Genomic DNA, 22,247 nt, shown 5'->3' with positions numbered 1-22,247 from the left:
TAAAAAAAAAAAAGCAAAATGAGGTGTTTATTTAATTTTCATCCAAATCCCTGAAGTTACACATTTTTTCATGAGCTGATAATTGGGATGCACTCGAGGGACCCCTAATTGAAGTCGCTGCGAACGTCGTTGTTATTGAACATCGATTCGCCAAGTTATTTCGCTGATTGAAAAAAATCTGCCACAAAAAACAAACAAAAAAACATACCCAAAAACAACAAGTATGATTTTAAAACAAGATGGCAGACGCGGTTTGATATTAGGCCACAATGTTTATTCAGTAGTGTTGTTTCAACTTATAGGTACAATACTGTCAGCTTTTGTAAGACTAAAAAAAAGTTACCATTACAGTCATCCATGCTCACAGAATGCCAGTCAAGTCGTTTACACCCCTCCTTGTCGTGTACACACCTGCCACATGCTCGCCTTGAGCAAGTACATTTTTCCGAATGGTAGGCACTTTGAAGGTTTAAAACATTTGTGAATATACATTTATATATATTTATATATCTTTTCATATACTAATAAGCAATTGGACTCAAAAGGTCAGGTCTCTAATAGAGAGAGGAAATAAAAAACTAAGAGTGTGACGAAAAAAAGAAGAAGAGAGAGAGAGAGAATGAGGAAACAACATGATGTGGCCGTGTGGGTGGAGGAGGTGGGGGTGGTAGATGGGAGGAGGGTCGGGAGTAGAAATACTGTGAGTCTTTGGGTTTTTCAGTATAGTTCAGTACCTTAATTTTTATGACGAGAACGGACAACGGAGGGGACACAACGGGGGGACAGCGGAGGAGGAGGAACACGAGGGACGAACAGCTTCATGTGGGTGGTGTTAGGAGTTTAGACGATGTGACAGCAATCTACTGTATCTACTTCACATTACTGTACAGCCGAAAGAAAGGCAACTTCACAAAACTCGCCGGACAAAACGCGCACGTGTATGTGTCACCTCGGAGCAAGTTATGTAATGTTTATCAAAAAAAAAAAAGAAAAAAGAAAGAGAAGAAAAAGGAGGATTCAGTAACTTGTTTCTTGTCGTGTGACAGTAACGTGTGCTTTCATTCACTGTAGCTACGTGGCTTTTTTTCCTCCCCGACAGCTCAACTCATTTCGGGGATTGCAAAACGGCATCAGAACCATGTAGGTTTCAAACCCGGTGAACAACCTCATCTTTCAGCAAAAGCTCTTTTGAATATGCCTGCGCTGACCACTTAAAAAGCGCTGACACGAATAGCCCTCAACACATCTCGTCAAAGACTATTCAGATGTAACGCTGGAGTCTTACATTTTTCTGTGCAACCTTGTTTATCAATCCCTCTGAGAGGAACTTGGTTTCCAAAGGAGAGAGGAGGGGGCTGTTTGCTGCAGAGGTTATGTGCTCTGCATGTGGGGACTCGGCCCTGGCATGGTGTGTTTGCGTCCAAGCAGTAGCGGGCCTTCAGTTGGCTAGATCTTTGTGCCTAGAGCATCAACACCGGGGACACGGGACAATAACACCGGGCTTCCCGGGTGGCTCCATACAGCTGATAAAGAGAGTGAGCTTTTGGGGGGGTTGGTTGGTTGGGGGTTGACAACTCGACTGGCCGTGCTCCAATCTGATTAAAAAGAAGGTGGGAGGTTATGGAGGGAGCTTAGGGTAAACAGAGAGAGGGGGAGGAGATGTAAGGGGTGAAAGGGTGCTAGCAGAGTTTGGGTGCTGTCAGTGAACTCAAGGGGGACAAATCGAGAGGGAGGCGGAGGCGGCTATGGGCCAAAAAAACACCAAAAGCCACGGAGAAGAAAAACTTCACCCCAAAACACTCTACGTACACGCGAAAGCCGCACAACAGCAGCGGGAAGCAGAAAAAAAAAAAAAGCAGCGATTGTGCAACGTGAACGAGAACGCATTTAAATAGAAAAAAAAAAAAGAAGTTGAGCGAGACGAAACAGAAGCGAGATTTGAGATTTTTTTGTCTCGAGCCCTGACACACTTAATGTTTTTTGTCTTTTGAAGACCTGGTATGGAAAATGAAATGCTGTCGAAAAAAAAAGAGAAAAGAAAAAAAAAAGGCTACACTGAGAAAGAGAACAAACAAATAAACAAGACATAATGAAACGCTCACGTTTGACTAAAAAAAAAAAAAAAAAAAAAAAAAAAACTGATGTGAGAGCAAATAATAAACATTGTAACCTGAAGGGAGAAACATTTACATTGAACCGTTAACAGCGTTAATATGAAGACCAAAGAGCTTCATCAAAACTACAAAGGCATTTTTTTTTTTTTTTAACATCAGAGAAAAAGATAAATTAATGTAATACACCTTTTTAGAGATCAACATCAGACATGCTAGGACAAAATAAAAAGAAAAAAAAATGAAAGCAGGATTGATACAGAATAATTATATTCAATTATTTCCACTTTAAATTTTTTTTTTCTTTACAAATACCACACTGCTACGGTTAAAAGTAGTCAGCGACTAAAAAAAACAACTAAACGGCTCCTTTGACAGAAGACAGATGCGATTCGTTTCCTCGCCTTTACAGATTCCTGTTTTTTATTTTTTCAGCCTTTTCAAATAATACACAAAAATGTTTAAATACACTGAGATTTGCCATAAAATGAGAAATGCTTGGTTTTCATTTAAAAAAAAAGAAAAAAAAAGGAAGAGAGAAAAGGTCTTAATTACAATACTCTATGCAAAAGCTTTCCTTAATGCTATTTTTCCTTAATCAACTTGTTTCTTGTCGTGTTTGAACAGGTTTGCTGTTGTTGACTGTGTTTTTTTTTCTTCTTTTTTTTCAACAGTCACTCGCGATTTTTGACGTTCTGATGACGTGGGGGCGGGGCCGGCTTCTATGCATAAAACTCCTTGGTCGGGGCCTTCTGGTAGGCGGCGCCGGAGGGTTTCCTCTCTCCCAGGTCGTAGCTGCCCTCGTCCTTCTTCCTCATGCGGTAGACCAGGAGGAGGATGAGGAAGATGGCGAACAGGAAGCCGATGACTCCGCCTGCGATAACAGCTGAGGGGCAGAGGAGACAGAATGGAAACTGTCAACGCTGTAGGTCTAATCAGCGCGATCTGAACATGAACTGAGCACGAGACGAGCCGGCTATCTTGTGCAATCTATCACGTCACAGTTTATTTCAGCAACACCATCAACTATTGACGCAACACATTTCCAAAACTACTAATGCAATGATCACAACTGAGCGATTAAATGTGGTGCGACCATCGCAGCTGAGTGCACTTACTTAATGTCATTTGTGAAAAACCCTCGATTTGTCCCCAGAGATACAAAAAGTCAATCATCTTCTGTGGCTCGCTTCACCTCGTCTCACACGTATCCCCTTGGCGAGGGAAGTAAGTGTTCAATTTAGGGGGTATTAACGCTCTGATCCTTGATTGGTACACAGAGCCGCGCCGTCTCAAGCGTGGCTGATTCGACATGGTCTGTATTCCAATCACCGACTGCCGACTGGGGCTTAAGAGGAAGAAGCTGATGGTATTGGTTCCATTGCTTAACAGTCGCGCGAGTAAATCCAATGGAGACAAACAAACAACAGCCAGTCCAGCGTGGCTCAGGCTAAATCCTATTTTGGTTCCCCAACCCAGCGGATAAGTCTCGTCGTAAGGATTCAATATTGACAGCAACGCAGAATAACACTAAGTCAAAAGGGTCCTTCATTTCTGATGGGTTTTTTTCTCGCCGGATGATTAGAAAAAAAACTTCAGGAATCATTTTTGAAGAATATATTTGTAGAGTTTGAGACAAAAGATAAAGCATTTTGGTTTTGGTATTTTTCATGTTTCACCACCACAGCAGCATTGAAAATCCACGTGGGCTGGGTTTTTGTGTGTGTGTATCAGGATATTTATGAATTAGACTTTTATATGGGGACAACAGCTATTTAGTGTTGGGGGACACACATTAGACAGTACAACGGTCAAAACTGTAGCAGCATCAGCTAATATTTCCTGACTTTTGGTCCCAACAGTGACTCAAGCTTAAAAACTATTGTATTCTACACTTCTCACGATGCACTTCAAAAGTGTCTTTCATTAAACGTACCACATCTCCACCTCAGTGTTCATAATAACTTAATTACAGTATATTCCCGGATTTGACAAAGCGTTTTCTCAAGCTGAGCAGAACTATGATGAGATGACTGATCTTCATTAGTAAAATTAGTGGAACGCCCCTTTATTTTTTAATATGGAGACACTGCTTCCAAATGACAGAGCTTGTTTAATGTGATTTGTCGTTCCCTAAGTGAATCCTTGAGATTTCACATCCTTTCTCATTCCGCCAAGTCGCCATCTGTTCGCAAATTAACTAGAGCGATTTCACAGTTTAATGTTCTGAGTTTTTATTAGTTTGGTGAAATTAGGGTGTGTGTAGGAAGAGATTTGAGCGGCCAGGAGCAACAGATGCAATATCAAGTTGTGCAACTTCTGAACCTCGACCATAACCTGGGCGGCCCACGTTAAGAAGAGAATGGACGTGGCCAGAAGACACCTACTTTGCGTGGGGGTGGGCACATCGGATTGCCATGTTTGTGTCTGTGTTTGACCCTCAGGTGTCTTTCGGTGCCTGTCTCTTTAAGGCCCGCCTCCCAAAAAACTCTCAGTTTTGCTCTGATTGGTCGGCAATCACAGGCCTGAGCAGGCAGTGCTCTCTGTGTTCCGCATCAGTTCCGGCAGTGTTTTTGCCACCATGGATGTGCAGCTGGGGATGGTGTCTGTACCGTTGTGACATCACAACCACACGGAAGTCATGATGGCTCATTTAAAAAAAGGTGCCGTTTCGGAACACTGCATTTTTTTGTAAATTGAGACAGAAAACATGAAATCCTCGCTTTCTACAGGAGGAATCTTTAACACATTTTAAGAGCGGATCCAAATGTCCATGCTGGGCCATCGTATGTAGGTTAAACTTTCTCTAAAGGACATATTGTAAACCAGTTGGCCCACAGTGGTGTAACATCACGGGGAATCTGCATAAATCCACCCAGGCTGCGTTAAGAAGTGCCCCCCCACCGGCTTTGACCCCGACTCTCACTAAAGCTCCTAACTCACCACAAGGGCTTATTTCACTCTCCTTCCCAATTATGCCTGTATGAGGTTCTTTATAGCTTCCTAATCTGTTTAAGGTCTCTCCCGGTGCCACAATCTGCCCTGTGCTCCACTTTAGGTTTCACCATGTTGACTTGCCTCACAGCCCCACGGATAAAAGATCACGGCACACGCCCAGCTGCCGAGCTCCGAGAAGCAATGCAGAGCGGATAAATGAAAATTACATTATGGGCAATTATTTTTTATAGAAGTCATACGGGAGATGAAGAGTAATGACTGTAATCTGGAGGAAGGGTAAAGGGAACGAGGTGGAGACAGCGAGAGGAGAGATGAGCGGACATGAACCCTGCATAGGATATATATTTACGTTATACAAAGACTTTTTACCGGCAATGCAATTTTTTTTTTTTTCGTCACAATCCAAGAAACAATATGCAAAAAGATGAAATGAGACTTTAACTAGGAGAGAGATGTGAGGCTGTCCTGATTTGTCCCTTTCTTGATGTTGTTTCTGCATACTGCCGGCACCAGATGGATACGACAACAAAGTGAAAAGCGAGGTGCCAATCAAAGTTTGCCTCAGACACACAGGAAAAGAGAGAGACGGCATCTGAGAGTATACAGTGATTTTCTTTTTTTTTGTCCGATAATTTCCTTTTCCATCCTCTGTCATGTGTATTCAAAGCAGAGCAGCAGACACACTTGAAACACCCACAATGCTGTGAACTCCACAAGGTCCCACAGAGGGACCCAGATGGAGTTTATTAAAAGTAATTATTTTGCAAAGGGGATCAGGTGGCAGATATGAGGAGGATATTTCAGCATTTTTTTTTTAGACTTTGCTGCTTAAATATGCCAAAATGCTGAAACATATATGATCTAAATAAGCCCAATGAACAAATAATTTATTGGTGAGGCGTCAAACTGACAGGCTACTTTAATTTCAGAAAGAAATATGAAAGGACAGTGCCACATTTTGGGAATTATGCTTTTTCCTGTAGAGGAAGTGTAAGATTGGTACCATTCCCTGTATGATAAATGTAAAGCTAAAGCTGAGAGACAGTTAGCTTAGCTTAGCTTTGCATAAAGACTTGAAACGCAAAGGTAACAATGCCACTTAGTATCACCTCTAAAGCTCACAAATTAGCATGCTACACCTCGGTTGCTGTTTAAAAACTACAAGCTGTGTTTCACTGGAGGTCGTCTTTCCAGATGTCTGGATGTAGTGACTTCCTTCTAGTTGTGAGACGACTGCTGCTAAAACCACAACATATAATTTATACTCCTGTCTTTGAAATTACTTTTAGATGTTCTGGTGGGTGGATTTGCATTCCTTCAGACACAACCAGGCTGGTCTTTCTGCTAGGCTAAGCTAACCAGCTGCAGGCAGTAGCTTCACGTTTGCCATACAGACGGAAAAAATATCAATTTTGTCATCCGACACTTGGCAAGAAATATAAAAAGCATGTATTCCAAAATGCGGAACTAGTCCTTTGAGGTAGCGATCATCATATCTGTGCTCAGCTTCATGAAAACAGATCACTGTCTTTGATGAAAAAGCAGGTATCACAGAACTGATGTCAAAAATAGAAACACAAACTGGAGTCAACTTAATAGGACAAATATTGTATGTAAGAAGTGGAGGTCTGGTGTTTTCTTGCAGCCTATTATGAAACATACCTGCCAACACCTCTGTCCTCTGGAAGAGGTTTTCAGTGCGGACCTCAACGGCCTCCTGGGGTGAGCCGGGGGCACTAGTCGTACTAGTCATCTGGTTCCTCTGCATGTCCTCTGTAACTGGCACTGGTGCCTGCATGAGGAGAAGAAAGACAGGAGTAGGAAAGAGGCAAGGGAGGGGAAAAAAAAACAATTAAGGTTTCTTTATTGACAGCTGACGTTCACATTATGTCCTCCGATATTTTTTGTCTGTGTGTTGATTGGGTTCATTTTGGTGTTCTGGTATAATGCCTGAACACCTTGTTATAAAAAAGAGATTGATAACACTTTGAAATTTGTGAGTTTAGCAGGAAATTTCAGCCAGTTAGTTAGCATAGAGACTGGAGATAAGGATACAACTAGCATGACGACAGAGGTGACAAAATTTGCCCAACAGCACATTGTTGCTCAGTTATTAAAAATAATATCTGGTTGTTTAAGTGCAGGACTATTTCTTGGTCAGGCACTGTGATTTCCTGGAGGTTATCAGGCAACCAGCCAAGACCCGTGAAAGTCATTGCACTCGGCCAAGAAATAGTCCAGATATAACATATATAATGTATGAGTGAGCTGCACATGTGCTTTGCTTAACGGGCAGGACATCAGAGGTCAGAGTAGGGCAGGTCATGCCGAGCTAGGTAGTGTGATCTAAAATAACGCTGCTACAGCAGTAGCATCTGTATGTTATGCAGACTGTACTGACTTTTACAGCCACAAAAATGCTACATAAAACAATAAAGGAAAGGAAAGGCAAAAAAACCTTAAAAAGAATAATATGACCTCTTCAACTATATTTTTCACTCTATCTAACGAAAGAATGAGGATTCGACTGGCCTATTTAGCAAGAAGGTCTAGTCAAAGAAAGAAAACAGGGACCAAAATGGAACCTGGCCAGTGAGTCCTATAGAAGCAGGCCAGAGAGGAAAATGGAGCAAATCCAGATTGCCCAAAAAGATTAGTGCAATGAAAACACAGCCAGTGACCCCAAGGTTTTTTTGGGGGGAGTTTAGGAAAAGAAGCAAAGTATCTGGTATGGATGCAGGCCCATGCATCCAGTGCTTTTTTTTCCAATAACACGAGAGAAGGGTGCAGAGGACCAAAGCGGAACAGAGCCAGTTGCATTTGGAAAGGAGTAGTGACAGAGGCAAGAGGGGAAAAAATGGAACAGGGCCAGGTAGGCTTGGCTTAGGGGGGTTGAGACCTTGACGACTAATCCCAAACAGATGTAGTATCCAGTACAGTAGTGTAAGAGTGCAACACAGAAGTGAGATCTAGGATGGTTCCAGAATATGTGATTATGTCTGATAGAGATGTAATCCTCTATAATTTGCAATGGAGCGAAAACACTGAGAATTGACGTGAGCATTTGATCTTTATGCCGAAAGTGACCTCACGGCTTCTGGTATTACAGGGGATTTGATGACATACTGGGTCAGCTAAAGACATACTGAGGTGCCCTGTCACTCTCTGTTGAGTCAGGAAAAAGAGCCTACATGATTATAAATGACCTTAAGTTCCATAATGTGATAATATGATACACCAGGTTTCACTAAAGAACAGGGCGAGTTTGAGACTGGAAGGAATGTAGAAAATGAGCCAAAAAATTCGACATTTCGGGAGAATGTGCTTATTCGTTTTCCTGCCAAGAGTAAGAGGACGATTTTTTTTTTCCTGCTTCTAAATTGAAAACTACAGCAAAAAGACATTAAACGTAGCTTAACACAAAGACTGGAGGCAGGAGGGAATAGCTAGCATGACTTTTTCCAAAGGAAATTAAAAAGACAAACCAGGACATTTAAAGCTCACTTATTTACACATTTTGTCTTGGCACAGTGACTTCCTGGAGTCTCCGCTGTTTACTGACCCGTCACTGCAGATTTGTATTACCTTTTCAGAGCCTTCAGCTTTTATGCTAGGCTAACCATCTCCTGGATCTAGCTTTACATTTAACAAATGAAAACAAGAGAGGTGACAATCTTCTCATCTTACTCTCAGTACAAAATTAAATTAGTGTATTTCCCAAAAATGTCAAACCATTGCTTTGATTTTAAAGGGTGCAGTATGTAAGAATTGGCTAGTTAGCTCAGTTAACTGTGCAGCTAATCATTGTCTTAGCGGTCTCTGCCTGGACTAGGATCGAGGAACACTGGGGGAGTGTTGTTGTTTACTATCAGACTATCACCTCTTGAGGTATAAAGTGGCTAAAAGCTGGCTGGTTAGCATGCTAACATCAGTAGATATCGCTTCAGCATAATACATACACATCAAAACTGTTATTTCCTCACATTCTGTTGATGTTTTATTTCCTTTTAAATGTTTCACATATTGCCTCTTTAGCAGTAAAGACTAGCTGCTATATTTTTTGCCAAAGCTAATTAAAAGAACAAATTAGCTTTACTCTGGTGCCATTTCTATATCATTGTATGATATAAATCAATATTTGCTCATTGAATATATATATATATATATATATATATATATATATATATATATATATATATATATATGTGTATATATATATATATATATATATATATATATATATATGTGTGTGTATCAGTGCATATGTATGAAAATGCCATAGATGTATGTTTTGAAAGTGTCAGCATTATGTTTTTTCAACTTCTTACCTCTGTTCTGATTGGTTTCCTGGGTGTGACGCCCAAGTCCTTTTCTCTGACCGTGGCTGTCTCCACCCTGGGGGTGAAGTCTTTGGTGGAGTCCTGGGTGGGTTCTGCAGCGTTGGGCTCGATATAAACCACACTAATGGTCACCGTTTCCTCCTTCTCTTCTTCATCTCCACCTGGGAGAAAGAGAGTGATGGGTGAATAACTGTCCTTTAAATGTGTTGATGTGCAAATATGTACAACATGGGCATGCGTGTTATCAATATCTTACGCCGGCTGTCTTGTCTCACTTAACTTCACACTGGGGTCTTAAATGTTATGTATTATTTACAGTTTCAACTGAACCTGCCCTTGAATACAGAGTGGCAGAGCAGAGTAATGGAGTGTATATACAGTATTGGAAAGACTATTGATCATGGCACCGTCTCCTTTTTGCCTAGCGTGACCTTCTCTCACCACAGTTATCCAACTCTCCCAAAAAAAGAAGAGTAACTTTTGTGAAAGGAATAAGTGTTGCAGAGGTGCTTAAAGCATGAAGAGCAGAGGAGCTAATAAAAAAAGAGACATGTAAAATTTGCACACTTTGCCCGCGGCAGCCCAGGTGACAAGGCAAAGGCAGAGGGAGAGAAAGACAGTAAAAACTGAAGAAACAGACAAAGGGATAAAGAGAGAGGAGGGGAGGTAGTGATGGGACAATTTGAAAGAAACCTAGCATTCACAAAACTTACCTGCAGCAGACTTTGAAATTAAGTCATGACGCCTCCGGGCAACTGACTGCTGAGCATGCAACTGTCTATGTGAGTGTCTCTTACCTGAGCCAGACCCTGAGTTAAAGTCATCATCATCTTCAGGGTAGTAACCTCCTGAGCCTGTGTCATCCAGGTACAAGTCATCAGCCTGAGAGGGAGCCTTGGCTGCTTGTGCTATCTGCAACAAGAAACAAGATAACAAGGTGTCTGGGATTAATGTCGGTTTGATTGCACGTCCCTATTTATAGAAGTCCATGTGAATGTGTTCATTCTGCACCACATCACTGCAACAAAGTGAAGGCCTTCGACTGGTTGCACACATTCACCATTTCAGTATTTCACCACCGACAGCTTAATGCGAGTAGAAAGAGGAGTGGCTGAGATTTTTATTTTAGCATTTTAATTATTAATCCCAGCCACTTTGTTTCGAGACCAACACTTCAGCTGGTGAAACATGAAAACCTCTTAAGCAGAAATTCAAAGCATGTAACATTAGTGCATTTTTAAATGGCATAAATCTTTGTTTAATTTGCCATTCTGCAACCTCAATGTGCTGCCAAGACAGTATGCATACAGTGATAATTTGTCTCTTCTATCTGCTATAAAGTAAGAATTAGTGTGCTGAGTGTGTGCTGAAGAGGTGGCTAATATCAACAGATCAGCCTGTGTTTCAAATCTGAGCTATAAGAGTATCTTAACAGTGAGTCGATTCTGCGCAAGTTTAAGCAAACTTAAGGATGCCAACATGTTAACCTGTTGGTGGAGCTAAAGGAAAAATCCATCGATTAGGATGCATCATGTGGAAAAGATGAATCATCTCTACAAAAACTTGACTTGATGTTGACATTTTTTACAGAATAAGCTACTGGTGGCATGAGAATAAAAGTCAGAAGATCACCAAAACCAGTAGGGTTTATCCTCTGGGCAACAAGAACATATATATCTAATGGCAACGCATACAATAACTGTTAAGATACTTCACAAAAAAACATGAATACCCTATGGTGGCACTAAAGTAAAAGTGACGGGATCATCAGCGTTATGAGGATTCATCTTCTGAGGGCAATGAATGTTAATATGAAGTGTCTTGGCAATGCAAATTGAGATACTTCAGTAAACACAATGCCAAGTTTATGGGGCGCCATAGGAAAAGAAATTGATTCACTAAAGTAAATAGGGTTCTTCCTCTGAGGATCAGGAATGTCAGAACTACATTTCAGCACAATGCATTCAATAACTGTCGATTGATAATTCACGAAACAAAACGCCGACCTCATGGTGGCACTGTGGCAAAAGTGACAATCACCAAAGTCGTTAGGATTCATCATTTGGGGACAATGAATGTTGGTATGAAATATCATGACATGCATACAATAACCGTTGAAATAATTCATTTAACACAATGCCAACTTCAGGGTGGTACTAAAGGAAAAGTGAGAGGAACACAAAGTAATTAGGGTTCGCCCTCTGGGACCCATGAATGCCATTACATTTAGTACAGTACAGTACAATTTCTTGGTAACGTGTCCAATTAAGGTTGAGATATTTCATCCTGGACCAAAGTTCTGGACAATGACTGATCAACATTACCATCCCTGTTTTGCTCGAGACACAGCCTTATTTATTTAATGTCTTCAGTGAAGCACAGCCACGCAGGTGACCGACCAATCACAACGCGTTGCTCCTCCTACAGCAATCGTTGTCTGGACGACAAGCCCGAGTGGTGGGAATGTTTGTGTTCCGGCTTAATGGAGTGATTGGCTGAAAAGAGCCCAGTTTAACAGTGGCTGTTTGTTTAAAAGAGCAGCTCCTCACACGGTGTATAAGTTGGGATTTGAACAAGGAAATCAGATAAGAAAATGTAGCTTTCACTCGAGGACGCTCGCAGAGGCAGAAGCACGCTCGACACTTAAATATTACAGCTGTTAGACAAGTGTGCGTACGGCCCATGTCACTATTTATGTGTTGTGTCGAGTGTGTGCGTGTGTGTGTGTGACTGGAATGGCTATAAACGCATCCATGGCAACATCCATTCAACTCCTATTCACCAGCCTGTGGTCAGCTTCTATAATGATAGTCCTGCTTTAGAAAAAAAAAAAAAAAAAAAGAGCACAAAAGAAAGAGCCCACACTGCATCATCCCTGTGCATTTATGTCTTTTGCATCCATTAAGCTGGTTGCTACAGTTTGAGGTCTGCTCCGGGGACGTTGTGCTGATAAACCGGGGGCTGAATGAAGTCGGACCGGAGGAAATAATCAATTGGCCTGGCAGGAAATAAGTGTTTTTTTGTTCACAGCACAGAATAGGCTGAGAAAATGGGCCAAGAGATATGATCTCAAGTCCTAATTCATGCCTGTTTTTAGACGTCGAGGTTAACACAGGGCTGCAACGAAGACGGTTTTCATTATCAAGTACTCAGTCGTCAATGTCTTTATGCCATATTTTCATGTATTTTTATCACGTTTTGTGTGAATTATGTTCAAGTGTGTCTTCTGTGCTTCTCCTGGCTGCAATTTACGCAATAAAGTTAGAAAACCTAATATTATGCACATCACAATTAGCATCGAGGCATCTTTACACTGCTTCTGTCTGAGCAGTAAAACGCAAATATATTCAATTTATACAGACATAAACGTGCTTGATCAATGACTTTGATGATTAACTCATGGAAGAGATGCAGCAACAAAAGAACAGAGCGGGTGTCTTTTTTTTTTTTTTTTCCAGTTACATCCCTGCTGCATCTCAGCCTTTTTTCCCAATTACACTCTGTATTCTGACGCGAGTGTTCTCAATAACGCTTTAAAGTCATTGTATGTGCATATGTGTGTTTGTGCAGAGTTGTGAAAGGAGAGGCCCGGCGCTCTCCATAACAAAAGACGCAGGGACTACACACGGCTTACAAACACTGTGTGAAAGAGGCAAAAGAAGAGAGAAAGACAGAGGCCGAGATGAAACAGAACAATACGTATCTCCGTCTCTCCTCTCTCAACTGCCTCTGACTTTTGGAAGAAAAGGGCCTTTCACCGCCCGAGCTGCCTGATCAAAGAGAGAATTTGTTCAAAGCAACTTTATCTTAACCTCTCTTGCCTTCGTCTCCTCTAAACACAGACCTCCACCCCCACCACCACCACCAACCTCCAGTGCAACAGCCTGCGCACCAATCCATCGGCCCATGCGGTCCACGTTGGCCCAATACGAGCACAATGAACCGAGAGGAGCGAAGGGCCACAGATCAAACGGCGACAAAGGGCACTAATGAGATAGAGGCCACACAAGGGCGCATGCATGAGCGGACGTGTTTTACAAATGTATGCCAGCATTCACTGATTCATTGATTATACATACGCTCACATTAGAGGGAGCAATTGAGCATATGACATGACAGGAGTGGAAACGTGTGAAGGAATGCATAAAGAGCTTAAGTATTCACAAAGAGGCTTTTTTCATTCCCCTCGGACCTATTAAACACAGACTTCAAAGAAAGTATAATTATAACAAATGCTTTCACCTGACTTGTTAAATGAATAAATGGATGGGTAATGTGGATACTTTTGCACAAGTAGGATGGTTTGTATGGTTTTACTTTTTCTGTCTTCAACCTAGACCTTCTTAAGATACAATATAACGGCTGAAACATAATTCAGTGATTATTTTCTTGAGAAATCAATAATCATTTGGTGTATACAACGCTAGAAAATGGTGAAAAATGCACTTTACAAACATCTCGATCTCTTAAAACATCTTATTTACTAAAACCTCATTGAAGAAAAGCCAAAACAGAGTTTACAGGCATAGACGAGAAGGAAAAACTGAAAATATGTGTATTATAAAAGCTGTAGCCAGGGAATTTCTGTCTTTTTTTGGCTCATCAATGAAAATGTTACATTTATTTATTATCAAATATTTTTTGGTTCTTTTTCATGTTTTTATTCAGTAGTGTAGCCAAGGAGAGACCGGAAATGGGATCAGAGAGGGGGATGATGTGCAGCGAGGGGGCCACAGGTCGGATTCAAACCCTGAGCCTGCTGTGGCAAGGACACATGTCATATACCGTTAGCCCTGCATATTTAAACGCAGAAGAGCACAACAATAGAACATAACCTCACTAGTCAGTAAAGGGTATAATACAATGAAAAATAGTTTTTCTTAATATCATTTCCTAAGATATTTTGGGAAATATGCTGAGAATCAGATAAATATGAAGGTGCGGCCGCATTTAGCAGCTGACTAGTCTAGCTTAGCATAAGACTGGAAACGGAGGGAAACAGAAAGAAACTAAGAGCTCATTAATTAGCTTGCATCTTGTTTTCACCTGATTTTGGACTTCGTGCTAAGCTAAGTTAAGCTAACAGGCTCCTTCTATCAACCATTGGTGTGGCATCCACCTTTTCATCCAACTCTCCACAAGTAAGCAAAAAGAAAAATGCAGTTCTCAAAATGTTGAACTTTTTATTTAACAACAATGATGCGGCCAAATCCGTCCAGGAGTTATTCTTCCTTCCAGGGAAAGCACTGAGGTATGGCGAGCGGAATAAGGAGCCGTTCAGTTTTTGACATGCAGGTTGACGAGGCCTCTGACTCCCTGTGTAATCTTCATGTTTCAACTGTTTGAACAAAGTGTTTGTGGATCAGAGGTTTCCGACTGTACAAGCAACGCAACGGCGCCGAATCAGCGCAGATCTGAGGGGGAGGCAATGGTCTTTTTTTGAACTCGATAAACTCCAGCGACTATCTGACCCACAAACATGTGTACACAATGCGAACTTCATAAAGTGTGCTTCTCTCTATCGCCAAGACACACACATGCCTCTGCGCCGGCAGAGCGCCCCCCCGATAAACCTCGCCTTCTTTATCAATCCAGTGACATTTACAGGTAGTGCCGGCTCTCTGCCCCTTATCGCCGAGCCTGAGCAGCACCAGACATCAGTCCGCCGACGAGCGAGGCAGACGGGACGGCGAAAGAAACACAGTTAGATGCACCAGATGTGGCAGTGCAGAGGTTCTACTTTTTTTATAAGGCGATGGCAGTTATTTGAAAAAAAAGAAGAAAAAAAATCCTGCAGTGTTATTTGTGGAAAAAAGATTCGGGTCAGGGAGAGCTCGTCAAACTGATCCAGTTGGAATTATCTAATTTAGAACTTATCATCTAATTCTGGCTGTGGACACGAGGTCTCGCATGAAGGAGGATGATTTTCTGAATCCTATTTATTACAGAGCTGAAGTCGACTGAGTCATCCCCTGCTTAGCAACCGAAAAACTGCTCTCTTCCTCAATTTTCCTACATCTCCTAATTTGTTAAAGCTGAGAGCTGTTAAAGTTTTGTTTGTCGAGACTTTAACAGCAGCGGAAATCAATATATTGTAATAATTATGGCGAGGGGACCATGAACAAAGCTTTTTGAAGGCTAACATTGTTGTTTACATCGGGGAGGTTGTCCTGTAACAGCATGTCACAGTCGCATCGTCGTATACACACATAAATCAATAATAATCCACTTAATAACTGATCTTTGGCGCCTGTTTGAGTTCCACTGTTAACATCTAAACACCACACCGGAGAGTAGCGCCGACTCACAATACTTCACTATGACAACCAACATCAAACGCAGAGTGGATTACATGCGTCAAAGACACACTCAGTCGCTCTTCATGAGTGAGGTTTCAGCTCTCCACAGCTCCCCTTTGTCACCGTCTTCCCCGTCACGCACACCTCGCAGCAAGCTCAAAAAAATGAAAAAATTGCTTCCAAATTAAAATAACGAGGAAGCCTCGGAGCCCCGTGGCGGAGGGAAGGAGGAAACATGCAACAATATCTCCTGAGTAACAGTCCCATGTGCGGCACGGTGTAGATAATTGAGGGCGCACATTCTGGATAAAGACTGTGGCCTTGGCTTTTTGTGGGCAGCAAAACAAGAAACGCAATTGCAACGAAGAGGGCTCAAGGGCGACACACTCACAGACACACACACATACACCGATGCAGAATCACAGGAAATTTGGGAAAATGGTGTTGAAATCTGAGCAATGGGATTTGTAAGGATGGGCAAACAATTTCAAAGAAATACATTTGTTTCGGTGCACACAACTTGCACACAGGTCTTTCAGCATTTCAGAAACAGAGTGTCATAAACATGCAGCCGAAATCACGATCTTTTCTGAACCTTTAAAGTGGAGGCAGACAGCTTACTTGCTCACCAAGTGGTGTGATCGTTGGTGCCGCAAAGACAGAAGAACCGCTTTCCGTTTTCTTTCTGTAGCAACAACCAACAGCAGTTCAAACGCTGATGGTTTCAACAATCAGTATCAAAACACATCTTTTCCAAACGCTAACCAAGCTGCTTTTTTGCTGCATAAATCTGACAATGGACCAGAAGCAATCCCTGGATTCTGGCGTGACAGTCAGACCACCTCTCAACGAACTACAAATGCACACACAGAATTCATTTATTGCCCAGCAAAAATGCAACATCATCCATCAAGAACTCCGCATTTCTGCTGTTTACCTGGTGATCATCACAACGCAATAAAGACCGACTGATTTTTCGGAAATTCCTGTTTCGTGGTATGCTTTTCAAACGTCAACAGCTGTGCGGTATTTTGGCGAACTCATGGATCTGCTTAAAAACTTGAACTGATTTCATTGCACTGTTTGAGGACAAAACAACAGCTTAAATGGTCGCATCGCTGATCTTTTGAGTGCCGGGGAGGGCGAGTAACCCGCAACATAACATCAACAGGTGAAAAGTAACTCCTTCCACGTATGCGGCTGTTCAGCAAAAGCGACATTAAACTCAACTTAAAAAACAGCTACATCGGCATTCATTTAGCTAACAAATGATTTTTCTTCATCTGTTTGACCCTCGCCACCATCATCGAAACATATTTCCGAGACCAAACCTTTGCGTTCCTGAGTCTCAGCCTGTAGTTCTTTTTTTTTTTTTTCACTCTAGTCACAGCTGGCCTCGTCGGGAACCGTCTCATCCTTTTCATCATTACAGTGAATAAGTGGTAAAACCTTCCCATGGCTCAGTCGCACTCAAGGACAAGTGGGGGGGGTGGTTTTTTTGAACGAGCGCACGGACACACAACGAGAGAGAGCCTCATTTGGACACCTTGACAAGCGTTTCTCTACTCTACCACAGTTTGATCGAGCCTCAGAGGCAGCGAGTGGGAAAGCACATGGAAGGGGACCAACACGGCGCGCAACAGAGTAAGGGGCCAGCTGCCGTAATGAGCCAGTAGCTTTGCCACGTATGACCCTCTATTAGCTGTGAGAAGGGACGCCGTTACTGGCATCCTCGCCTGCCTCATGAACTAATAAGCCAGCGCGAGGGGGGCAGCTTCGGCGCCGTCCGGGTGTCTGTTTGACCTGCGGATGGACACGAGGACGCTGCTGACCAAGACGGGATGAGACATGAGCGGCAGAGAGGAGGCAGGGATTAGAGAGAGAGAGAGAGAGAGAGAGAGAGAGAGAGAGAGAGAGAGAGAGAGAGAGAGAGAGAGAGAGAGAGAGAGAGAGAGAGAGAGAGAGAGAGAGAGAGAGGTGGTGGACCAAAAAGGGGAAAAGGATGAGGAAGAGATGGAGGAGGAGGAGGGAGGAAGTAACCCACTGCTGCAGACAATCCCGTAGCCTGAAGGATGCTCTGCTAAAAGCCTGTCAAGACCACCATGCACATGCCTAGCGGGGCTTGAAAGGCACTGGGGGTCTGATGTGTGCTTACAGTATGTGTGTGTCCGTGTAATATTTGCATATCTGCCTCTTTTCCATAAGAGCTGGATGGAGGGGGTGGAGGGGGTGGGGGAAAATGGAGTCCACTGAACTAACCCCCGGCTCCCGACTTCCCCACTGTTGACACACCGCTCTCACTTCTAACACAACAAATATTAGCTCAACTCCGAGTCAGACCAGGCGAAATAGAGTTCCTCAAAAGGAATGCACATGCACGCACACACACACTTGAACATCTTTGTGTCCACGGAGGCACCCAAGGGACGCACGCGTGTGCCAACACACTCACACACACTGAAACCCCCTCATCCAGCTCTCACATCTCCAAAAGGCATGAGTCGAATACACAGACGCACATCATAACACTTCTCATCCGACTTCAGAGGAGGAGGGAAAAAAAAAAAAAGGAGGAAGGCAAGTGCACGGGGGCCGGCAGACAGACCGTGTCTCAGATCCTCCTTCACTGGTCTGCTGCCGTTTTCTGGTTCTCTGCCATTTTTCATCGAGTCAACCGAGAGGAGCTTACACAACAAAGAAAAAGCAACATTCGGACCTGTTTATCCAAGCAGATCTGTCGATCTCAGTTTGTACGTTTACACTAGCAAGGTGGTAGTAGTGCGGAAACAGAGATTCGACTACAATTTTCATAATCATTCTTTAAAGTTTGACCTTATTCTCTGAGTATATTTTATTTTTTTTTTAAAATTGAGGAGCACTTTCTGGTTGAGAGTTAGCTGAGAAGACAGATACAACTCTCATATCTGTCAGTTAAGTTATGAAGCTACAGCCAGGAGGCAGTTAGCTTAGCAAAGCTTATCATGAAGACCGAAAGCAGGGGGAAACAGCGTAACATATCAGGTCGTCTAAAGCAAATATATTCACACTATCTTACAAAAACCAAAGTGCAAAACTATAACTTACAGTTATACGCATGGTTATGTGTCTTTGCTAGCAGTTAGCTGAGATTAAGCTAACCGTCCACAAACTTTCAGCCTCATATTTAAATGAATAGCTTGACCTTTAAAGAGAACCTACTTTTTGGCTAATAAGAGTTAGCTGAGAAATTCAGACCACCTTCATATCTGTCTGTTAAATACTATGCAAGGGCCAGCAGCTGGTTAGCTTAGCTTAGCATGAAGAGAAGGGAGACAGCTTGCGAGGCTCTGTCCAAACGTTAAAAATCATACGCCTAGCATCTCTAAAGCTCAATTATTAGCACTTTAGATCTTGTTTGTTGAAAATACTTACGTCCCATGTTTTAGCACTTATAAGCAGAACATGAACATTTAATGAATGTTAAAGTATACACAGTATAATGTAGCTTCAAGCATTGCTAAGCTATTTATTAATGTGTTTGTTTACAATGACAACTCCCCCGTGAGCACCCATAATTGGGAGATGGGGAAGTTATGTGCCGGACTACTTCTGTGCCCTTTCCCAGTTTTGATACTATGTTAAGCTAACTGTCTCTATATCCTTACTTAAAAGCCAATAAGCATATTTCCCAAAAATGTTTTATGTGACTGTTAACTGAATATATGTTGGTTTTGGACTGTTTATCACACAAAACAAGCCATCTGACTATGTGAAACTTCAACAATAAATCAATAATCAGTCACCTCTCGGTGCAGACTGAGTTTCTTTCAGTCCTTTTTCATGCCGCTCTCTAGACACCCTTTTTGTCTCTCTATTTGTTCAGGTGCACTAACTTTCATAATATCAAGGTTCTTCATATGCCTACTGTGACAGCCCAACTGTGGAGTGTATTGTCTGCTTTGTTCTGTCCTGTGAAAGTAATCAGTTCTCATTATCACAGCCAGGGCGCACGAACGTCTGCAACTGTGCAAGAACTCGATATTATGTGGAGGGGAGGGAGAGAGAGGAAAGGGGGGGGGGGGGGGGTCTTAATCCCTAATTAACAAAGTAAAGGTGGCAGATTGACCTGCTGGCTTTCACTTTATCTGTTCTACTTGGCCTGCCACGGATCCATACGCAAGGTCAATACGGCAGCACAGTCCGGCAGGCAGCAACTGTGCTCTTCCCCCGTTTCACTCTGCTGTCGACAGAGCAAACAGCCTCCACTCCCTGCCTCCTCCCAACGCCTCCTCTGTGACCTGGACTTTATCGCTGCGCAACAGACGGGCAGAAGAGGGGGTTATGATCCGAGAGGGGCATCAGAGGTGTCCTCCTACTCCACCTGGAGGGTGGAGGAGAAGTGGAGATACAGTGGGCAGAGCTCCTGGTTCTGAATATATTTGTTCCCACTGTTTACATTTGACTTTTTCTGCTGATGTCATCGTGTTTCTCAATGCCAAACCACTGGATTCTTCCATATAACGTACTGTCCCATATAATGTTGTTACGGTTTCAATTGGTTTACATGTGGCGGACCCTGCCACCGTTCAAACAGTGTTCTGGGGACCTTACTTTCCCCCGAGAACAGTTTGTTTATTCAGTTATAGGGGGAAAAAAGTATTTCTGAGTTTGTTATTACCTCATTAATTAACCTGGATAGCTAGCTTTGTCTTAGCTGTCTGAGGCTAACATGTTGTGAATAGTCCTACAAGCTAACACGAAGGTCCTCAACCTTTATTATACTGCAAGTGTGATTTTGCATCTACACTCCTAATGTGGTAAAGAAGAGGAATATGCTCTGCAGATGCCTCACAGAATACATTCGGCTGTTTGAATCAATTTGTTTTCTGATTTTGTGGTTAGTGTCAGATGAATTTAGCGACCGTACGCTGCTGTATTTTGTTCTGAGGGGTTCTGATATTGCTGAAGCTGTGTTTTGTTGCCTCTGGCTGGCTTCTTAACCGTGGCAGCGTCATTAGTTGTATGGCATTTAGAGCGATCGACCGTGCCGCAGCGCACCACCCACCTTATAGAGGATGGGAACAAGATGATCGGAGAGGTGGACAGTAGGAGAGGAGTGACGGGAGGAGACCTGTCTGGCAGAGTTTGATGGCTATGTAGGGTGACAAATTGGCTTTCCCTGAATTCATGCAGCATCGGCCGTCAACGGCACAGACAGCTGCTGCCTTCGTGGGAGAAGTACGGGTAACAGCTGGATCTGCGGTTGGTGTCGTTATTAGAGCCGGATAGCAAAAGAGGACAGGAGGAGCTGGCGAAACACAAACACTGAATCCAAACCCCCCCCCCCCCCCCCCACAAGTCCTGCTGATAAAGTGAACAAACTGGCATCGAGACGGACGGAGAAAAAGGTCTGAGTATGAGTCATACGAGTGGGCGGAGAGCATTGTTTGGAAAATGTAAATAGGAAAGAAGGGGAAGCAGCAGCCACCTACAGGACTTTAGGAGAGGATGTCCAAACTGTAACTCTAACGGGCCAAAAGGGTTTGTGCGTGTGTGTGTGTGTGTCTGTCTGTCTTTCGTGCTCTTTGAACCCACTCTAACTTTTATTGCCCTCCCAGGGATCATAATAAGGAACTAATTGATGGTCTTTGAGCCGCGGGCTGAGGAGAGGGGGAGTTCCTGCAGGAAGTCAACACAAATCAAACTCTCTCTGAGCCCTTAAGGTCTGGAGCCTCTCCAGCTGAGTTGTGGTGGGTAACAGTTGCCGTGTGCATGTGTGTGCGTGTGTGTTTGTGTGTGTGTGGGTGGGAAACAGACACAGACAAGAGAGCAGAGAGAGGAAATACGAAAGAGTGAGACTGAGTTTAAAAGAGAGCGCGTCAGCCTGGAGTTGACATTTATGGTCCATGCGTCTTTTAACGCCGTCTCCGTCGTCGCCACGCGAGTTTACGCTTCGACCTGATGATTTTTTTTTTTTAAAAGTACATTTTGCTATGAAAGCATGAAAGTTCAGAGGCTCAATGCTGCACAACATCCTATGGAAATCTCATCCCACCAACTCCTGCCCCCCCCCCCCCGCTCCGGGAGGGATTAGATCACGCTGCCTCGGTAGGTGAAAGGCCCCCCTTCAACAACCTGAGCATGTGGGTGCGCTTGGGCTCAGATTCATATCGTCTCCTGTTCCAAAACAAACGGCCGTCTGACAGAGAAAGGCATACGCTGCATTCCACAGGGCTCAAGCCCCCCTGCGTAAGGGGAGCGGGACGGGGTTTCCAGCTCAGGCTTCCAGGGGCGTCTGCACCGTACACTCTGCAGTGTGCAACTCGACGGCCTTCGCAAAAAACTCAAAGTGGACCACGACTAGGAATGCACACAATTAAACCTAACACAAGGAACGTTTAATTCAATGCCAGTGCCTCTCTATGATTGCATGATAAAATGAGACAAATTAGTGAGAAGAGTGGCTGTTTCTATCTGGTTATTTTTTACTGCATGTCAACAGGTCTCACAGCTGAAGACGCCGCTCTGTAATCTGGTGGTACGGCAGAGGAGACTTCTGT

General features: G+C 43.1%; 1 protein-coding gene across 1 annotated transcript in view; it reads right to left on the bottom strand.

Annotated features, from left to right (window-relative positions):
• Positions 1 to 252: 252 nt before the first annotated feature.
• Positions 253 to 22,247, bottom strand: part of sdc2 (syndecan 2) — a 50,071-nt gene continuing 28,076 nt past the window's right edge. Inside the window, exons 2-5 of the mRNA XM_030412505.1 lie at positions 10,207 to 10,321; positions 9,398 to 9,570; positions 6,732 to 6,861; positions 253 to 2,997 (exon numbers count right to left, since the gene is read on the bottom strand). Coding sequence (XP_030268365.1) covers positions 2,834 to 2,997; positions 6,732 to 6,861; positions 9,398 to 9,570; positions 10,207 to 10,321 — 582 coding nt within the window. The 3' untranslated portion in view covers positions 253 to 2,833. The remainder of the gene's footprint in view (positions 2,998 to 6,731; positions 6,862 to 9,397; positions 9,571 to 10,206; positions 10,322 to 22,247) is intronic.

This window comes from Sparus aurata, chromosome 3 (genome assembly GCF_900880675.1).
Source record: "Sparus aurata chromosome 3, fSpaAur1.1, whole genome shotgun sequence".
Taxonomy (NCBI): domain Eukaryota; kingdom Metazoa; phylum Chordata; class Actinopteri; order Spariformes; family Sparidae; genus Sparus; species Sparus aurata.
This window is presented reverse-complemented; position numbering and strand designations above follow the sequence as displayed.